At 31.9% G+C, this 22,490-nt stretch overlaps 1 protein-coding gene across 1 annotated transcript in view; it reads right to left on the bottom strand.

Annotated features, from left to right (window-relative positions):
- Positions 1-22,490, bottom strand: part of LOC139519616 (uncharacterized) — a 64,358-nt gene that overhangs the window by 6,941 nt on the left and 34,927 nt on the right. The window contains exons 4-7 of the mRNA XM_071311809.1: positions 13,157-13,281; positions 11,061-11,199; positions 1,811-2,049; positions 1,351-1,392 (exon numbers count right to left, since the gene is read on the bottom strand). Coding sequence (XP_071167910.1) covers positions 1,351-1,392; positions 1,811-2,049; positions 11,061-11,199; positions 13,157-13,281 — 545 coding nt within the window. The remainder of the gene's footprint in view (positions 1-1,350; positions 1,393-1,810; positions 2,050-11,060; positions 11,200-13,156; positions 13,282-22,490) is intronic.

Genomic DNA, 22,490 nt, shown 5'->3' with positions numbered 1-22,490 from the left:
TTACTTACATATTCGCATTCTAGAACATAAATGCACCAGAATAAAAGAAGAAAATTCCAAACTAAAATTGTCTTGAAAGAAATCATATACAAATAAATACAAGAACAGTGCAAAGGTACGACAACACTAAGCAAATTCAATTTAAGGTTAATGTGAAGTCTTTCACCAATTTTTATTGTTATGCAACAGAAGAGGATCGGTATAGATCTTTGATGAAATGTGCAAAATCATGTGTATTACTATCACCTAAATGAAGCACAAGCATGTGTATAATCTTAATTTTACCAAACACATCTCAAATGAAATGTGCAAAATCATTTGTATTACTATCACCTAAATGAAGTACAGTCATGTGTATAATCTTAATTTTACCAAACATTATTTTTTAAATCAGATAATGTAACTTTTAGTAGGAATGTGTAGTGAATTTACTTAGTTTGATTTGAAGCAAGGAAATTCTCTTGTTTTCAGAGGAGCTATTAGGTCGGGAAAAACCGCAGGTATATTGCCATTTTCAGAATTTGTTTCTTAGTTTAAGATATTAAATGAAATCGTAATTGCGTCTATTTTTCAATCATCAAACTGATACATTATCACTGCGTTTGTATGACAATATGAATCGCTATTTTCCTAGTTTAATGGCCAAAACCGGCACTGTTTGCTGATACATGATAATACTTCTATGCAAAAAAGGAAGTATTGTATTAATACTGATACCACAGGCCACGTTGTGGTAGACAATCAATCTATTTCTGTACCTGACCTCTATTTGACTTATGGTAGATGTTATACGTGCATGAAGACTTAAATCTGTTTAACTGCGTTAATATCTAACATTATATGAAACATAATATATCCCAATCATTTAACACTGTTTTAATCCTAATGATATTCGATGACAATGTACGTTAATTTTTTAATTATCTGAATATATTTTTATCGAACTATAAACTAAATGGGTGTTTTTAAAACAAGTTCGAGACATAAAAATATATCATTGAAGACATAGATCAATAGACTATCATAAATTGTATTGCCTGGGGTGAGGGCTGTCCATTAATGAACCAGCTTATCATATATATACAAAACATAGAAAACATTATAGGTTTAGTTAATTCCATTTATTCGTTTAAATAACAGTGTGTTGTTCCGTTGTTTTCCTCTTATAATTTATACATTTCCATCGGTTTTAGATTGTCATTCTGATTTGTTTTGGCTAAATCGAGTTATGACTATTCAACAGCGTTTTACTACTGTTGCCTTGATTTATTAAACAATTAAAACTTATTATTGGTGCCACTGGTATTGTTGTGTAATTTCATCACTTCTATGAATAATTTAATCACTTACCCATACTTCGATAAATTCTACTGATTTCGTAATACTGAAATTCTGTAATGTAAAATAGCGATTCAGATAGGTTAAATTCAAAGTGTACGACTAGAAATTCATGTGTATATACTGTTTTGTTGAAAATATGGTACCGTACATATATATAAATTTGTATGTGGTTTTTAAAAGAGTTGCTAGAAAAATTGTTAGCTAATAAATTTTGTAAAATTTGATAAAAACTAAATTTCAGGCACAATTGGCCTAACTGAGGACATTGCTGCTTGAACATTATTGTCTCCTTTGAAGTTTTGGTATTTGTATATCTTATGGGGGGGGGGTTTATGCCATAAATCAATTTGTATATCTCTGGCCTCAAGATAAAATCTCAACATGAAAATAGTCCTTGTTTACAGGAGATTAAATGTATATGTGTGGCCTCGAAAAGACTTTTCTCTATTTCACCACTTTACGAACTTACCGTAGAAATGTAACCGTTGGTGAAAAGATGAAGTTGATCCTGATGGACACTGTACATGCTTAAATTAATGTTTATGTTGGCTATATCTAATTGGAAATCATCAAATATGCTAATATCAAATAATGTCATCTTAAAATCATTCGGAGGTATTTCAATGAGAATCTGTATTGAATTTGTCTCTTTGATAAATAAACATTCAACGTACTGGTCCCAGTTTCCAGAAAATAGTCGAAAATGATCTGAAATAAAAATATTCACGACAGTAATAACAAAGCTAATTATATTAAATATAAGAAGAAGAAAAAATAGCATTGCATTCAATCTCTGTGCAAATATCATAAAACTAAATGATTATCTTTTTTTTTTAAATTATAAAGCGAATAATGAAGATATTTTAGTAGCTTTGTACTTATACATCCCGTTATTATGCTATTGTAAAACTTTTTTTTTTGTATTCTTGTATATCATATTTGTTACTGTGCTTTGTCTATATGCCTTTTTATGTTTCTTTGATAAATATATGACGAGTCTCCGTACTTATACATCTCGTCATTGTGCTTTTGTTTTATGGGAAATTTGTGTATTTAAAATGTCTTTAATTCTTGATAGTATGCTTGGTCTATATGCTATTTTGTACTTTGTTACATATTTGTTTGTTTTTATAGCGATTAAGATAATAACACAATGCTCTCTGCTAAACCTCTATTTTTCACATTTTACCTATCATGTCTGATTGTTTTATTCACACTTCGTTGTCAATATAATGAAATTTGATGTGACTGTCATACAAGTGAGAGGTTAAGCTAGCTTTAAAACCTGGTTTAATCCACCATTTTCTAAATAAGAAAATGCTTGTACCAAGTCAGTAATATGATAGTTGTAATCCATTCGTTTGATGTGTTTGAGCTTTTGATTTTGCCATTTGATTAGGGACTTTTGAATTTTCCTCGAAGTTCAGTATTTTTGTGATTTTACTTTTCACTTTTCACACTTTGAAAAAAAATCAATCAAGATTAAAACACAGAATGACTTAAGCCACAAATAAGAGAACGACTGTTAACTATATAATTTGCTGTAAAAAGGCTACTGCAGACCAATAAACTATCAATCAACTAGAAACAAATGTTTGTATCTATTAATTAAGAATTTTAAAGGTTTTCAGAATTTTATTTCAGAAATTAGCAACTCTCAACTGATGTCAACTCATCACAATTCAAGCATTCAAAAAAGCTTTATATGAGCTGCAGAAATGAGTTGCCTCCTGTAGTCAAATTTGAATAACCATTTGATTCGATAAGAAAATTTCTGTTTTATTAGATTGTCTGGAAATGTAGTATAGACAATCGAATATATATAGATTCCAACCGAATAAAAAGCTCTGGAAATTTCCACAGCATACAAAGAGTTTTTACACTCCAAACATGATTATTCAAGGTATGTTTACCAAGTGGACTATTTAACAATATATTATATGCCGACAGTCAGGGAAATGGTTGAAAGGACAGAAAGCAACACTTGTGTACCACTACTAAAAGACAGTATAAAACGATACTTGTCGTATTGTACTTTCCATCCAAGTCACAATGTGTAAAACGTAAACCATTATATGTAAATAAACAAACAAAAACAACCTTCACCACGGAGCCTTGGTTCACACAGAGTAGCAACTTATAAAGGGCCCTAAAATGACTAGTGTAAAAAACAATTTAAACAGGAAAACCAACGATCTACTCTCTATATGGTAATGTTTTTCTTTTAGAACAACAAATTCCGGAAAGCTTCTCTGAGTTTAAATCCGAATTTCAGAACTAATCAATGGTCTGCGTTGCCTCCAACGACTTTATTGAACCATGAGGAGTTTTATTTGTTCCGTTAATAATAGGGAAATGCAGATTGTATCATGCATATATTAAATCTAAATAGAAGACCTAAATTCTAGAGTAACTTCTGATGAAAAAAACATGGTGGCAGTAGCACACGTTCGGTCATAATACACAAGGCAACTGGTTGGCGAAACAATCACCATGAACCATTTTCATAATTTTGGTTCTGACAGGGGTCAAAGCGTTAGTTTATACCCTTTTCAACTTTTAATAACACTGAGATAGCAATTGATTGTCGATTGAAGATCACCTTCTTGTGACTTATTCCACGTTTATTTTGGGGTCATTACGGGGGAGGAGCCAAGGAAGGGGGGGGGGGGGTTCTGATACTAATTTTGCTTATTGGTTTTTTTAAAAACCAGCATCAAGATACATAGAAAAAAGGCGTATCAATAATAATAATTAAAAACAGGCAAATCATATTTTATAAAAGATTTTGCATGACGATATATAGTACCTTTCACAGTTGAAAATACTATGAATTCAAACATCTCACATCTCACACACTTTGACTTAATAGTGCTTCCACGACAAGGATATTTTTACATTTCAAATCAATACACAAGGACAATGTTACCTGTTGTGTGTTGTTACATTGGCTAGTTAATATGGAAACGAAAATTAATGACTTAAAGACAATGTTAGTGAATTGTAAATACAGAACAAATATCAAGAAATCATAAATGATAAGATCAAAAATCGTTATTGTTGTTTGAACATGAGAAAAACCAAATGTGATTGCAATTGTTTTATGACTGTATAAATGATAGAAAGAACGACGATAAGGAAATATTTTCAGTAAAAAGAATCAGCGTATTATTTATTCAAAGAACATAGATTCGATATTATTTATAAAAATTAAGGAAAGATTGAAGTATCATTTACCTGAATTTAAATATCGTGAAGAACTAAAACAAATAAGGAAATAAATAAGTAAAAAAATACGTAGACAGCATAATGAATCTCTTCTAGTGTAATTTCTTGTCAACGCTGGGTGTTCTTGTCTGAACGATTATAATGCTTTATGGTTTTATAAATTAAGGGTAAACACATTTTTCTCCTTTTACGATCAATACGAAGTTCAACATCCGTACTTACCATAGTCAATTTTATAGGCATTAACGCCTTGAAAAATTTATTACTTATGAATACCTAGCTAATCAATTTTTCAAAAGATTTTCAATCTGTAATAAAATTTAAGGTATAACACCTTAACATTCGTACTAAAATTTAAACAATATTGTTGCTTATTTCTGAACATATAACCAAATTGTAAATGACTTCAGTTGGCTCTAAATTGCAAATTCATGACAGCCGCAAGTAAAATTGGGTTCTCTTCTTTGAGTAATTAAAAATTAAAACAATATGTCTAAATTTCGGGCATCCGAGGCACTTTTCTGAACCTATCTTCACTTATTACCATTGTTAACAGTTGAAATAATGAACACGTAAATACATACACTACTTCGGTTTAGGTTCCATATCATCAATCCAAAACATTTTTTTTCAAATTTTACCGCTTTCTTCATATTTTATCTTGCCTAAATTCATGAGAACCAGTCATATTGTAAACTCTCCATGAATCATTAAAGATAGGCAAGATACCAAAAGGGACATTGAAATTCATAAGTCGAAAATAAACCGATGTTTTGAATCTCGACATGATACGAGACGATTGAAAGTCACTTACTAGTAAAATATTATTCTGGTTTTCTGAAATCTTTTAATTTTGCACTATGCAGGATACTTACCGGAAACTTGAGATGAAAATTCGTGGAGGAGAAAATTATAACCCAAATGGTCCAAATATATTTCTCATTCAGCAAATATTAATCTATGTAAATGTATTTACTATTTCAAATAAACAACAGCAACAAAATGTGTTATCATGGTTAATAAAACTGTTTGGGAACGTGCTATGGAGGGAAAATTTGTCTAATCATCAGGTTCATTTTATGAACAAAAAATATTTTTACAGCAATCAAGCCTATTGACTTCAATTAGGCAAAAGAGATAAAAATAATACTGCTCTGTAGCTTTGATGACGTCTTTTTTTTAACCTTCAAACAAGTTAACGAGGGATAAATGACAATTTGTCCTTTAGGTATTCAACAGTGATTATTTCCTGTGACTGAATTAATTTTGATGAATCCTAAGAAACTCTTTAGTTACATTAGAAATAACGGTTTTTGTATTTTTTTTATGTCTACTTTTGTTCGTATAACTACGTGAAAACGCAGATAAAAAGGCAGAAGATACCAAATTGATATTTAAAAATCACCAGTTGATGAAAAACCGAAAATACCAACATGATGGCAAAATAAAATCCCAACGAAAAAACAACAAAAAGTATTTCCTTTTCTTTAGCAATCACATACCTTTGATCAGTTTATGTTTGATGACATCAAGAACATAACAGAAAGTGAAGTTAATGGATAATACCATTTTTATTATTCTCCACGAGAAACTCATTCATATGAATAAAGAAAAGGTCGGCAAGATGAGAAATGCGAATTGTCGGTTGGAAACCATTTCGTTCAAACATAACAAATATGTTGTCAATAAAAAAATGATGGTTCAAAGTTTGACTTATTCTTGCAGTCTGAATATACGTTAAGAATAAGGAATACTAGTGTAAAGTGACAGAGAAGTCAAATACGTTTTCAGTATTGCCGAGACAACTGAATCAGTAAAGAGACTAAGATTTTATGTACCATAACAAGGGTTTATTTTATTTTGATATCCACATCCGATTCACAGCAACCCAAAGAAGGTAGTTTCACAATAAATCAAAAGACCGGTTTGACTGCTAATAAATATACAATATTAATTTAGAAAGAGGCGTGGAGAATTTTGCAGACCCAGCTATATAACTTTATATGCCGAACAGGTACATAAAAATGAATGTAGTTTCTTTAATTCTGATTTGTATCAACGACCTCAAAGCCATAACCAATTCTGACAGACAATATGTTTTGCACGTTAAACCAAGGGGTGGTTACATAAATATTGCAGGGTTTGTCATAAGAAGTAAGATTCTGAAGAGCAGTATCAATGCACCAAACAAAGATAAAACTACTACCATATAAAACTGTGGTCTCTTCTCTCTCAATCCAATGGAAGATTAGCAGACACTTTGTTCCGTTGTCGTAACTCAATCGAAGGAACTGAGAGCGAAAGCCTAATAAGCTTTATTGGTGAGTCATATACCGAACTGTGATTACTAAAGAACGGTTGAAATGTCAAGAATATTGAAAAAGTTGAATTGTAACATCATTTAACTACTAAATCAAGATAAATCTTAATGAACATGTATCAATTAAACGGAAGAATTCTATATTTCCCCACATTTTATCATACAATTTTATAGCATTCATTTTACCATGTAAATATACACGTTAACAACAAAAGGTACGACACAAGGCCATGCCCATTCCCTATGATATTACAATGTATGATAAAATTAAGAAAGAATGCAAACGTTATCGACGACTGGTGCTAAGCATACACTAGTTCCATATCAATAATACTTTAAAAATGTTTTCATGTTACAACTCATCACTGTTGAGTTACTGACCAAATATGAAGAAATTCTGGGAGAATTTTTTTTCGAGGAACCGCGGACAATGTTTCAAGAAATATAAATGACGATGCTTATTTTCATATTATTTTGAAAATCTAAAAGTATTAAAAAACAGGAAGATCTGAATAGTGCTCACACATTACAATGTATCACTGTTTAGCTTGTGACAAGATATACAAATCTCTAAGTTTAGTAGTATCTGTGAAAAGTGTGACAAAAATAAATATTAGACGGAGTGACTGACAAAAGGTTGGAAGGACATTGCAACATTTGGGTTGTTTAATAACATCAGTTGAAAGTGATCAATACTTACTCACCACCATTATGCATGAGTAATAATATATTATTGTTAATTATCTTAATAAACGATACGAATCCTTTGACAAGTCTTATAATGTTATTTTAAAATGTACTATGTTTGATGATGAAGCAGGTGGTATAGTTACTAGACAGTAATATCGCGTTTAATTTCTTCTTCCCTTTTAATAATAAATAAAAACATTGTGTAGTGTGTCATATTGTTATTCGTCAGTTCCTTGTAATTTAAAGGCAGCAGTTGTTTACCAATGTTCCAACTTATTAATCTATTTAGAAGATACAACTAAAGATAAGAAACTTTTTTTTAGATCCCATAAACTCTTACATGAACCAGACCGGATGCGTTGACAGGGTCGACATCCAGTTTTGCATGTATCACACACCGTGCAAATAAACACTCATTTAAACAAGAATGTGTCCTCAGTACACGAATGCCCCACTCGCACTATCATTTTCTATGTTCAGTGGACCGTGAAATTGGGGCAAAATCTCTAATTTGGCATTAAAATTAGAAAGATCATATCATAGGGAACATGTGTACCAACTTTGAAGTCGATTGGACTTCAACTTCATCAAAAACAACCTCGACCAAAAACTTTAACCTGAAGCGGGACAGACGGACGAACGGACGAACGAACGAACGGACGGACGGACGAACGGACGCACAGACCAGAAAACATAATGCCCCTCTACTATCGTAGGTGGGGCATAAAAATCGCTACTAGGACTCATTTCGTCTTGCATCTAACTATCTATTAAAGACAGCGACATACATGTCGGTTGTCAGATGAGAAATAGACACATCGTAGCAGTCAACCAATTTCTGATGGTAAACATTAATACATTGTATCTATTTCAGACGTTCTTCCATATGAATAAAATTTAAATGCTTTTCCAAGCACAGGTTAGGTGTAAAATTAAATTATATTCGTATTTAAGCTTATATTTCAGATGAATTAAGATTAAGCATATCTCCTTAATTTAAGCTGGGTTGAATTATGCATTCCGATATTGTGTTATTAAGCCATAGTAAATTATTGTACTATTGTCTTTAATTTTTGCTAATGTGCTTTGGCTATATTAATTTTTGTGCTTTTTTGTTACATATTTGTTTGTTTTATAGTGATTAAGATTAGAGCACAATGTTGACTGCTGTACCCCTATCTTTGACATTTTTACATATAATGTATGTTTGTTTTGTTCCGCATCGTTGTCAATATAATGGAATGTGATTCGACTGTCATACAAGTGAGAGGTTTAGCTAGGTTTAAAAACCAGGTTAAATCGACCATTTTCTACATAAGAAAATGCCTACACCAAGTCAGAAATATGACATTTGTCTATTCGTTTGATCTATTTGAGCTTTTGATATTGCTATTTGTTTAGGGACTTTTCCGCGGAGTTGATAGCTTTTTGTGATTTTTACTTTTTACCTTATCTTTAATGTGAAACTAGTACTAGCAAATAAAAAAAACAACATATAACTGTTATGATATCATCCGTTTTTCCATTCATATTAGATGATTATGATTACGCCATTTACGATTTTATGATTTGTTTATATATAAAAAAAAATGTGGTTTGATTGCCAATGAGACAACTCTCCACAAGAGACCAAAATGACACAGAAATTAACAACTATAGGTCACTGTACGGCCTTAAACAATGAGCAAAGCCCATACCGCAAAATCAGCTATAAAAGTCAGCGAAATGACAATGTTAAACAATTCAAACGAGAAAACTAACGGCCTTATTTATATAAAAAATGAGTGTATGTGTTTCTGTGTATATTTATTCTATTCCAGTACAAAAGATTAAAACAGGTATTGTGGTAAAAATATAAGTTAAACACCTATCTATATTAATGTGATGGTCTCATTTCAAGGACAGTGGTTTTCTTTAGTTACATCTTAATGTGTGTGTCCTGTTGATTATTAATTGTTTTCTCTTTTTCTAATCCGAGTTGATTTTTATCTTGTCATATTGTAAAGGCAATTGGATTTTTTGCCGTTAAAGCATGTAGTTTAACTTGATATATATTTTCTGTTCAAATGGTAATAATGCTGATTGATGATTAATGATGGTACCAAACCACTACCAATTGGGAAAATAATGCTTGCGGGGACATTCCAAATTCCAAATATAACTTTACAGACCTAATGGTAGTAATTTAAAACGTATGACCTTATGTTCATGTAAGCAATGATTTAATCTAACGATTTTAAAATATTTTGAAAGGGCAAAAATGCTCGCATTCCCGTTCCTTAGCGTCATTTAGAATTCTGTATTTAAGTTAAGTGAATTTTTAACAAAAATGTCTCAATTTCACTGCAACTCTTCATTTGTCAATTATATTTCCTTCTACAGATTTGACATGGTTTAATTATTCAGTTTGCTTGTGGAACTTTCCCGTTTATATATTAGGCAAGTTGCTCTAGAATATATCTTGATAATCAATATATATCTAACATCTAACTTTGGAACTTTACAGTGAACGGTGCAGAATTTGATATACTATTATTGAAATTACACTGTCGATGATTGAAGTTCGGCTGAATATTGCTAATTTATTAAAAAGGAGAAAAGTGCCATTTAAAAGCTGACTCATGATTATATTGACTCAATCCTTTTCGAGTTTAAAAGTTTGACCAAAGACTGAATCATATCACCAGTCAAGAATAACTGAAATCGAAACAAAGGTACCAGAGAGAAAACATAATAAAATACGTCTGCCAAAAATAATAAACTATGCCTTGTTTTCTTACTGAAGCAAAACCACAAAAACGAAACCTGAAGTAAACGTATCTTACTAAGAGACACTCTTTAGTTTTTTGGTAGATCAAACTTGTCAATTAGTGGGTTTTTTTTGTAAATCTAATGTTTAGTTAATACAGGCTGATAAAATAATCAAACATAGTTGATGATGCTGACCATACATGTATCAAGATGTTGTAAGATTAGCTTTTTTCTAGAGTTCATCCAGAAATTTCAGAGAGGACTTTTTTTTTAAAGTTAACAGATGATTGGCGACAGACGACGATTGGTGGTCTGATTGGTTGGTCTTAATCGCCACTTTAAACACTACTGCATCATTTCGTGGAGGTAAGTTTTTATAGGTAAAAGAAGCCGGAATCCCTGAAAAGAACCAACTACCTTCGGTTGGAAAAACTGCCAATCTAGTCAATAAAGAATGGAATACAGTGTAACTGCCCCGTGCTGAATTCAAACTCGGTGTTGAATGAATGAGTTCGACTACTTAGACCCCTCAACTACCGAGTCCCTTTGACAGACGACGAATGGTACACACATAGTGATTAGAATACATCGCACCTACCCTTATGGCCTAGTAAGCTAAATTGTTAGGCATTATTTTTTCCCCATGTTTTTCATGACAACGTCCACTATAATTGAACCGTTATTCTGCCATGCTCAGTTTAAACTTTTTTAAATTGAATATTATACAAACCGGAAAATCCAGTTGTGTCAACATCTGTTTCCAATCTGTGTGTGTGTTGTTGAAACGGGTTGAAGCGAGGTAAGTTGTATAGTAGGAAGCCATAGGTAGACATTGGCTGAACACCATCTATCATGAGGTAAAATGTTTCCTATAAGTAAAAAGTTCACCTGGACTGAATTTGTAGTATGAAAATTGCTAATAATAAAGAAATTGGTATAATAGTATTAAACAGAGTTTTAGTAAAAGTAATGATTAATGCTATTTGATAACATAAAACACAAAAAATGTAGTCCGTATTTAAAAAATACAAAACAGCCAGGGATCACAAATAGACAAAAACGGTTATTATGTATTAATGAAAAGTATGATGCCGGGCCTTTGTTAGTCTTGTGTTTTTTTAATTTTAGTTTCTTGTGTACAATTTGGAAATTAGTATGGCGTTCATTATCACTGAACTAGTATATATTTGTTTAGGGGCCAGCTGAAGGACGCCTCCGGGTGCGGGAATTTCTCGCTACATTGAAGACCTGTTGGTGACCTTCTGCTGATGTTTTTTTCTATGGTCGGGTTGTTGTCTCTTTGGCACATTCCCCATTTCCATTCTCAATTTTATGCTAAGAATAAAAAAATTCGTTAGGAGCATTAAGGCCTGGTTTTGGCCCAAGAAAATGAAACTTTTGATAACTATTTCAAACTGGCACATAATGTTTAGAAAAGCATAGGGCCAAAAAATATTAATGAAAAAACATGAAGATATTTATCTGATGACGTCACAATTACGTCATAATATGTACTGTTTTCACAAAAACGATGAAAAATACAGAATTTATGCAGTTTTCTATCTGTATTTCCATTGTGGAAACATCGTGCACAGCCAAAAAACAACAACATAATATAACAGAAGCTTTATTATAACTATTGACATAATCTCACCAAACATAAAGTTGTTTCTTGAGTGCGCACATAATTTTTCAATCTAAAATATGCTAAAAATTTGACAAAAAACAAGGAAAATCATGAAATTTTACAAAATATGCAAATTAAGTCATGTTTTGCTGCCATGGTAACTTGTTAAATGTCAAATTTGTTTAAGTTTTTCTGAATACCTTGAACCTTAGTAAAGTTTTCAGTTAATAAAGAACATGTATGATAACTTTTAAATTTGCAGTAATTTTTTGGCCAAAGAAGGGCTTTATTGCTCCTACTCCTTTGTTGAAAAGAGAAAAAAATATTTAGTGTAAGTTATATAGTCCCAAACAATAAAAATACAGCCAAGTCAAAAAATATTATGAAATGTGTACACATACTTGGTAATAAATATACAATATATGTATATTTTCCAACAATGTATATATATTGTGTTTATCCTAAAATTACTCCCATCACTTGAAAATTTAGTTAATAAATTCAAAATCATTGTCTTTTATTTCTCAAAGAAATCGACATAGTTGAAACGTGGACCGCGAAGAGGACCCCAAAATGAACTGGTTAAGAAACAGAAATATTCATTTTACCGCTTGCTCAACATGGAAGTGGGGTAACAGGAGACTTTATTTGTACAAGTACAAATAAAGCAAAACATTATTGTATATCTGTTATTTGAACAATAGTTGGCAAATTGCATGATCAATTAAATTATCAACTATACATTTTTTAATTATATCTTTGAATTAAACTCAAGATACTTCAATGTTCATTTGCTCAAAAAATTCGAAACATGAAAATCCAACGAATTGACGATGCGTTTAAAAAGAAACGAAAAGCTAAATACATTTTTTAATTATATCTTTAAATTAAACTCCAGATACTTCAATGTAAATTTGCCCAAAAAAATCGAAATATAAAAATCCAACGCAAAACTTAATCGTTGATATTATTACTATTCCCAAAAAAAATTATACAAGTTTAAATCGACATCGCATCACTTTATTATTTCAATATTTGTGACGCCTGTATAGCAACATTTAAGTATGAATTTTCTAAGATCTTAAAAACTATAATTATATCCAGTCTACTCTGAAAACCAGTCCAAACAAACATGACAAGATAAAGTTATCTATTTCCAGTCGTTATAATATTTTCTAAGTTCGAAAGGTATGACTTACAAATGAATCCAGAACTATATTTGTTTTGTTTTGAAGCTGTAATATTAAACATCTACCACTTCCAAAATCGATGCCATCTTTTCCTTCCATGACGATTTGATATCCTTGAATTACTGGGTTATAACCTGCAACCAACGACAGTATATTGGTAAGTGACAAACATTTAAATATTCATAGCACATACATATTTTAACAATCTTTTTAAACAACCGTATAAGTGTTATAGAGAGGCAAAATATATCGAAGAGATATCCAAACTCATAATTCTAAATTAAACTGACAAGGACATGGCAAAAAAAAACTGATCATAAACACACAAAAAAACAGCCCACATGTACACAACCCACATCATAGAAAATAGAAAATAAACGTGGATGATCTAAGGTGCTCGGGGAGGGTAGTCAGATCCTGCTACACATATAGTACCTGTAACACCAAAGTTTTATGAACATCAGAAAACAATATTGAAACTTCCTTTACGAATTCATAAACAAATGACGAGAGACTGAGTAACAATTAAATGAGAATAACAACTGTACCGACTCATAACGGAACGTTCCTAATCATATTGCAAAATCAAAAGATCAAACACATCAAAGGAATTGATAACGACTGTCATAGTTCTGACCTTGTACAGTCATTTTCTTATGAAGAAGAGGCAATTGTAATTTCGTAACCATTTGCAATAAATGCAGAAATTTGAAAGCCTCACACCAGAATGTGACAAAGTAATGAAGTCATGTCTTAATATTTGGAAAAGTAATATTAACAGATCATTTGATTAAAATGATGTGCTTAGTATCCAATAACTGCAAACGTCTGATGAGAAAATTTTAAAAAGCAACTTTTACAAAAGGGTGCATTAAGGCTTTTATGTTGCCCAAATATTAGTTCAAGTTAAAAACTTTTCCATACAAAAATTGTCCCAACTAGGCGTTCAAAAAATAAAAACTTAGTTTCACATTTAACAAGTTTCCATTATAACAAACCATAACAAAATGTGTATATAACGTTATTTTTGGGAGTTTTTCCTAGTTTAACACTTTAAATGATCGGGAAAGTATGTACGCACCCAAATAGTTATAACTAAGCTTCTCTTAACTTATCTTCTTGTTTCGCAACTGTGTATGATGTTTCCACAACGAGAAAAACATGCAGTGTTCTTCATTTTTATGAAAATGGTGCACATCATGACGAGAAAAGTATACGAGCAAAATGCTGAACTCTTAGGAAAATTCAAAATGAGAAGTCCTTTATCAAAGGGCAAAATCAAATGCTCACACAAATCAAACGAATGAAAAACAATCGTCATATTCATGATTTGGTACAGGCATTTCCTCGAGTAGAAAATGGTGGATATAATGTAATTGTGACGCCATTACATCACAAATCTTAATCAACTCATTTATATTTCTTGATTTTATGCATTTCAAAAGATTTTGTACATATTTAAAATAGTTCTCAAATCTTTATTTTGCAGGACCAAGACTAGTCATTAATGCCTCGTAATTTGTATCATATTACTATCTAAATATATCCATTTAAACTGCAAATTCAATGACGCACTTGCACCGGTCTTTATCACATAAAATGCAATGTAAATAGATAACGGAAGATGTGGTATGAGTGCCAATGAGACAACTCTCCATCTAAGTAACAATGTATAAAAGTAAACTATTATAGGTCAAGGTACGGCCTCCAAATAAAAGGAGGGTCAAGATTATAAGGATTATTTCAGACCGCAAAGTAACAAAATTAAAGAAAGGAGAAAACGCCATGTCTGACCTGTTTAATGTAATCTTAATAAAAATTAGTTCGTAACAATATTATCGTTCACAAAACAAATATCTTTTATAAACTTAGTTCTAAAGAAAATTGAACAAATGTTAAAAAGAATCAACTACAAACAAGACGATTATTTAAATGTATAAGAAAATAAATAGTCCAAATGAAAACAATTACTATTCATTTCACTTGATTATCAGACTGATACGATTTGTCATGACAAAAAGTCGACATAGACTTTAAAAGCGCAATTTCTATCGAGCTTTTTTAACCGCTGCTTTAAGAAAAACGTTAATAGTGATTCAAAACAGGATTTTCTACTCCCGTACATAGACTTGGCAAAAATGTTTTGAACATTTTGGTTTCCAAAAAATATTTTCTTTTACGGATTTTTTTCTGCTTTGTCATCTTATTATCTGAAATGTTAGAAATCTCCTTCTAATCGTATTTGGTCGTTGTTTCTGTGATTAACTTGATTCTGTAATGTATTTTTACTGACCCCTCAAGTTCACGAGTCTCAAAAAGAGTCATACGCATGAAATTTCTAATAAAACTGTTTGTAAGTAGTGGTTTCTTTACCGGAGATTATTTATCAGACACCAAAGGTTTCACCAGGTGTTTACAACGGTAAATGTCCAGTTCATAAATGATATGATTCTTATGTTGTACTGTTAAACCACTGTCCCATGTTAGGGGAGGGTTGGGATCCAGCTAACATGTTTAACCCCGCCACATTATGTTTGTATGTGCCTGTCCCAAGTCAGAAGCCTGTAATTCAGTGTGTGTTGTTTGTTTATGTGTTACATATTTGTTTTTCGTTCAATTTTTGTACATAAATAAGGCCGTTTTCTCGTTTCAATTGTTTTACATTGTCGTTTCGGGGCCTTTTATAGCTGACTATGCAATATGGGCTTTGCTCATTGTTGAAGGCCGTACGATGACCTATAGTTGTTAATTTCTGTGTCATTTTGGTCTCTTGTGGAGAGTTGTCTCATAGGCAATCCTACCACATCTCCATTTCTATAATAAAACTAAGGTCGTTAATTCATCAGGCAAGTTGACTCTTTGATTATTCTGGTAGCTTTGTTTTCTATCTTTTACTTTGATTTGTTTCAATTTATAGGTGAAATTTGAACATCGATAAACTACTGTGGTCTAAAAGACCCTTTTCACTTCTTGTCCTCAAATGTTGTTTTTATTGTTGTCGAACCTTTAAATGTCAAGCAAACAAGACTATCGTTGTGAAAACGAAAATCATTATCTAACCTTTTTATCAACCGATTAAATATGATGTGCTTTGTTTTACATTTTTTTTTGGGGGGGGGGGGGTTTATCTGAAGTTAAAATGGACCAGAAACTGATGAACTAGTCGGTCTGCGCTACATGTGTTTTAATTTTAAGTTTAATGTGCGTAATTGTTTGTTGTTTACATAATCCAAATTATGAGCAAATCTCCATTTAAAAACTATATATATCTAAGGTTACGCTGTTCAAAGAAAGTACTCTCAATTCTATTTTTCAAAATTCAAAAAGATTACAAAATTGCTAAACACATTTATTCATCATTCAAGGTGAATGATATGTTTCAATATTAACAAATTCTGTAAAAATGAAACGTCCTTAATCGGAAAATCCCTTTGAAATTAGTTACATATGCCTTTGTATAAAAAGTTATTATGAAAAATATACAACTACTAAGCTTTATCCGCGTGATAAAAGAGAAGAGGGAAACCAATGTTTCAATTTACTTAACATTCTACAGATATCGGAGAGACCTATTGGATAATTCGAAATGTCGGACATTTCACTCGGCGAATATGCAATCTAATTTTAAAGCAGTTAATCAAATTATATTAAAGATACCATTTTTATAAATATGTCTAAAAACACCAAGTATATATAAGAAACAAATTAAATATCAGAGTTGACAGGATGTTTATAAATTTTTCTGATAACAGCTTCACGTTTAAAATAATTCGGATTACAACAGTCAGTGGCAATATCCGTTAAATACATTTAATTGTTTTTAAGCAACATAATATAGTATGACAATTGTATATTACAAGCATTAAAGTGGATAGAGTAAATAAATAACGATTTAAAACAATCCATAAACAAACACAAACAAAACTTGTTACAAGATTCTATGTTTCTACGTGTCGCAATTAATCACGCAGGCTTTCGTAGACTTATGAGGTTACGCTTGTACCAACATTTTTGTTAACTTATCTTGTGACGTCTGTGATGTACAACAATTACGGTCAAATATCGATAAGATGAATAAATGACGAAATTGCGTATAGAAAGGCTCTTTGAACGCACCAACTTTACAAAGTGCGTCAGTCTCATCTCTGTAGAGTTTACAGTAAACAATTACATATAGTGTGTGTAAGAACGATATAAATAGAGAGCCATCCAATACAGAATTTTAAGACTATATAATCACAACTTTACAAGACATCGTTTGTTACAAAACTTAAATAATCATTATTTACGGTATAAAATATATCTGCGCCTACTGAAAATTAAAGTTCAGGATTTATCATATAGTAAATGAAATAGCATGTTATTAGTTTCGTGCTTTTTTCTGGATTTTCCATCATCAGGAACTCTCAAACCCAAACATTCTTAGGCCAATTATGTATAAGAACAAACACTCGAAGAGCAAAATGAACAAAAGGAACCAAACAAGAGACAAGTCATCAACAACGCCAAATCTGTGAGTTGGAGCATATTTACTATTCAATCTTATCGATTTGAAATACGAAACCTATTCAAATATATCAATCTTTAGATTACCTTAGCCGTTTTTGGCACATATATTGGAATTTTAGATCCTAGATGCTCTTCAACTTTGTACTTGTTTAGCTTTATAAATATTTTGATATGAGCGTCACTGATGAGTCTTATGTAGACGAAACGCGCGTCTGGCGTACTAAATTATAATCCTGGTACCTTTGATAATTATTTAAACGAACCAAAAAAGCTTAAAAATAAAGGCAACAGTAGTATACCGGTGTGTAAATGTCGTAAATCGATTGCGATGAAAAAAAAAACAAAAAAAAACAACATTCGGGTTACAAACAAAACCGAGGGAAACACATCAATGAAAGAGGAACAACAAAGAAACAACAAGTACACCAAAGTGAAACAAAGTGAAACAAAAAACAAACGCCAACACACATAGAATCTGTTTGATAAAAACTGCCCATATGACTCACTTAGTACATGACATTTTAAGACAAAGTGGTTGGTTGAACCTGGTTTAATGGCTAGCCAAACCTACCGCTTTATGACAATATTAAAAAATATCGTTTTAACCAGCTAAGGCAGAAATACAGCACAATCACACGCAAGCACATTCATAACAGAAAAATGCACACGAAATATATATATATAACAGTCAAGACAATATGCAAACCGCAGAAAAAATACTGAAAATATTCCATCAATAACAAACACAATTTAATGTGGCAGCTCATATTCTTCGATGGCATTTTTCAACTTTTCCATAAAGTATTTCTGCAAGCTCTAGATACCACAGAGCAGTTCCAACATATTAAACACCCCTATACTACAAAAAAAGTGTAATCATTTCTGGGATAAGATCGATTAAGAAACTAATATACCATACAGAGGAGCATAGAACCACAAAACTCTGTGATGGATGTTACCGCACCATGGTACTTTTACATATCTTCCGATTCAATGCCTTATGTACTGGTATGTATTGAACTACAAATTGTGTGTTGTATAGGTACAGAAAATGGAACAGCACTAAATATAGGTCATGCGTCCACAGCACTATTCTGAATTTGCCATCTTCAGGAACTTTCAATGCCGAATATTTGAAAGAAAATGATGTTCTACAACCAACACAGTTGAATAGCTATATGACAAAAGTTACCTTAACATAATAGCCAAATCCATTTTTATTAATGTCACTTTGTCGAATGCGCATCTGGTGCAGGAAAATTGGTACCCTTAATATTATTACTACCACTGGGTCGATGCCTCTGCTGGTGGACTGTTAGTCTCCGAGGGTATCACCAGCCCAGTAGCCGGTACTGGCATGAAAATACTGATTTTTTTGTGTTATTAAAATTTGCTTTAACAAAATGTTAGAAATTATTACAAATTAAGGAATGTATCTCCCTCATGCAAAGCTCTGATTCCTTTCACGGATTTGGCTATACTTTTTGGACCTTTTGGATTATAGCTCTTCGTCTTTTATGGCGTATGTACAAAATTTTGTCCTGGTATCTATGATGAGTTTATTTATATAAGCTTTGGATTTTAAATATTTTGGCCACGAGCATCACTGAAGAGACATGTATTGTCGAAATGCGCATCTGGTGCAGGACAATTGGTACCGCTAATATTTACTACCACTGGGTCGATGCCTCTGCTGGTGGACTGTTAGTCCCCGAGGGTATCACCAGCCCAGTAGCCAGTACTTCGGTACTGGCATGAAAATACGGATTTTTTGTGTTATTAAAATTTGCTGTAACAAAATGTTAGAAATTATTACAAATTAAGGAATGTATCTCCTTCATGCAAAGCTCTTATTCCTTTCACGGATTTGGATTTACTTGTTGGACCTTTTGGATTATAGCTCTTCGTCTTTTATGGCGTATGTACAAAATTTTGTCCTGGTTTCTATGATGAGTTTATTTATATAAGCTTTGGATTTTAAATATTTTGGCCACGAGCATCACTGAAGAGACATGTATTGTCGAAATGCGCATCTGGTGCAGGACAATTGGTACCGCTAATATTTACTACCACTGGGTCGATGCCTCTGCTGGTGGACTGTTAGTCCCCGAGGGTATCACCAGCCCAGTAGCCAGTACTTCGGTACTGGCATGAAAATACGGATTTTTTGTGTTATTAAAATTTGCTGTAACAAAATGTTAGAAATTATTACAAATTAAGGAATGTATCTCCTTCATGCAAAGCTCTTATTCCTTTCACGGATTTGGTTATACTTGTTGGACCTTTTGGATTATAGCTCTTCATCTTTTATATAAGCTTTGGATTTCAAATATTTTGGCCACGAGCATCACTGAAGAGACATGTATTGTCGAAATGCGCATCTGGTGCAGGAAAATTGGTACCGTTAATGTTATTGTCGTTAAGTTAAAATGTTAGTTCGTTAATATAATCTATATCAATTTGTTTCCATAGGTCTGTATGTTACTTTGATGAGTCTGTTACCACATGTGGAGCAGGATCTGCTTACCCTTTCGGAGCACCTGAGATTACCCCCAATTTTTGGTGGGGATCGTGTTGCTTAGTCTTTAGTTTTCTATGTCGTGTCTTCTGTACTATTATTTGTCTGTTTGTCTTTTTATTTTTTGCCATGGTGTCGTCAGTTTATTTTCTATCTATGAGTTTGACTCTCCCTCTGGTATCTTTCTACCCTCTTTTGCAGATGAAACGCGTCTGACTTTTAAGTCTGGTATCTACGATGAGTTTATTTAGTGTACTTGTGTGATTTAGTGTTGCTTTTCCATTTGTACTGGTATTATTGTGGCTTGATTATATAATTGGGAAGTATATTTTCAATCTCTTCCTGTTGCAGTAAACTTGATAGTTATCTTTCATCAATAACGCTTTATCTATTTCTATTCACACAATCAAATTACTACCAACTGACCAATATCATAGAATCCGGATTCTCACGGAAATTGCTTACATATTTTCCTATAATTATCAAGTCTGCCAATCAAATTAAGCACAACACATTAGGGATAGTAACTCATTTGAAATCAGAAAAAAGTCTAATACATTCGACTGGGTTTCTTTCCTTTCTTCTCACAATCAAGATATTCTCAATTGACCAATATCACAGTTTCCGGATTCTCACGGAAATTGCTTACGTATTTTTCTATAATTCAAATTGGTTAATCAGATGACGCACATCACATTATAGATAGTAACCTTTTTGCATTAGATATTTCAGGTGGTGGGGTGGTGGTGGGCGGGGGTTCTAATACATTCGACTATGTTTGTTCCATCTATTCACAAAATCCAGATATTATCAATTGACCTAGATTAAACATTCCCTATTACCAAGGAACTAACTTTTTCTGTAAATATCAAGCCGGACAATCAAATGACACACAAAACATTAGTGAAAGTAACGTTTTTGCATTTCACAATTCAGAAGAACCTTTCCTGAACAGTCGATCTTTTATAAACTGTAGTGGTTGATTTACTCTCTCTTTTTAGCATACAAGAGATTTCAAGCGGTTGAAACTACTAAACAGAGATACGAAAACTAAATTGATCTACACTAAAATTGCGAAAAACTTGATACAAATATTAAAATGATCAATTTTGGTAAACAAAGGAAAAATTTTAACAAATTACATCCGTCAAAAATGTAAAATAATTGTTAAATAATAACTATAGTATAAATTACAAAAATCATGCATTTTATATTCAATTTGTATTTTAATTTATATTATCATGAAAAATTTACATTTTAAATCTCTTTCTATTGAAATCAAATTGATATTTATATTGAATTTGTTTCTGATGAATTCAAATTGATATTTATATTTAACCATGGCAACCAAGCAATATATATTTCAATTGAAACAATTAAAATATTCCTAATTGACCAATATTAAACATTCCATATTCAGAAGGAACTTGCTTCCTTATTTTCCTGTTATAATCAAGTCGGCCAATCAAATAACGCATCTGCATTCAATAATTCAGAGAAAAAGATTAAATTATAAAACATTCGACCCAGTTTCTTTCTACATTATTATACGTTGGGTGGCGAAAATGAAAACAACACATTATAAAATTGCATGCCTTCGAAGCGCTTTTCTTTATTTAAGGGGGTAGACCTTGGTTCAGGGAGATAACTCTTTAAATCAGTTAAGCGTTTGTAAAAGTCAAGTTCATCCATGTATTTTAAGCATTTACCTGAAACAGATTGAAAATAATCTATGTAACTTAGAAGCTTAGAAGATATTCTTAAAAAATGGTTGACATAAACGTACTGATGATTTTAAGAGTTATTTCCCTTAACCTAGGTCTACCTCTTTAATTTTATGAGGAACGCTCAAAGCCGAATATTTGAAAGCTAAGAATGTTTCAAACCCCGTAACAGTTGAAAGTCAGTTTAACTATGCTAGTTGAATCTTGATTGCACTTACTTTTTGACCGCAATGTTTCTGTTAGAAGAGTGTGTACATTTTCATATATTAGAGAACAACCGGGTCTAATCGATAATTCAACAGAAATAACTTGACATATGGACAATTGGCAATCCTCTCCTATATCTCATCATTGAACAGTTTCCTTTTCAAATGTCAAAGACAAATTGTAAATGATAATACTATATCAAGTTAAATAAAGTCAAATGGTAAAAAATAAGAAGGTACCGAGGGAGAAGTTTAAATGCAATTACTAGTCAAAGTTGGACAGACAATACAACATGAACGACATATGATATTCACCACTAATCGTTAAAAGTTTTAAATCGTTAACAGTTGGATAGGAAATAGGGGAAAATAACTACTCAGAATTG

Source organism: Mytilus edulis, chromosome 4, assembly GCF_963676685.1.
Source record: "Mytilus edulis chromosome 4, xbMytEdul2.2, whole genome shotgun sequence".
NCBI lineage: Eukaryota > Metazoa > Mollusca > Bivalvia > Mytilida > Mytilidae > Mytilus > Mytilus edulis.
This window is presented reverse-complemented; position numbering and strand designations above follow the sequence as displayed.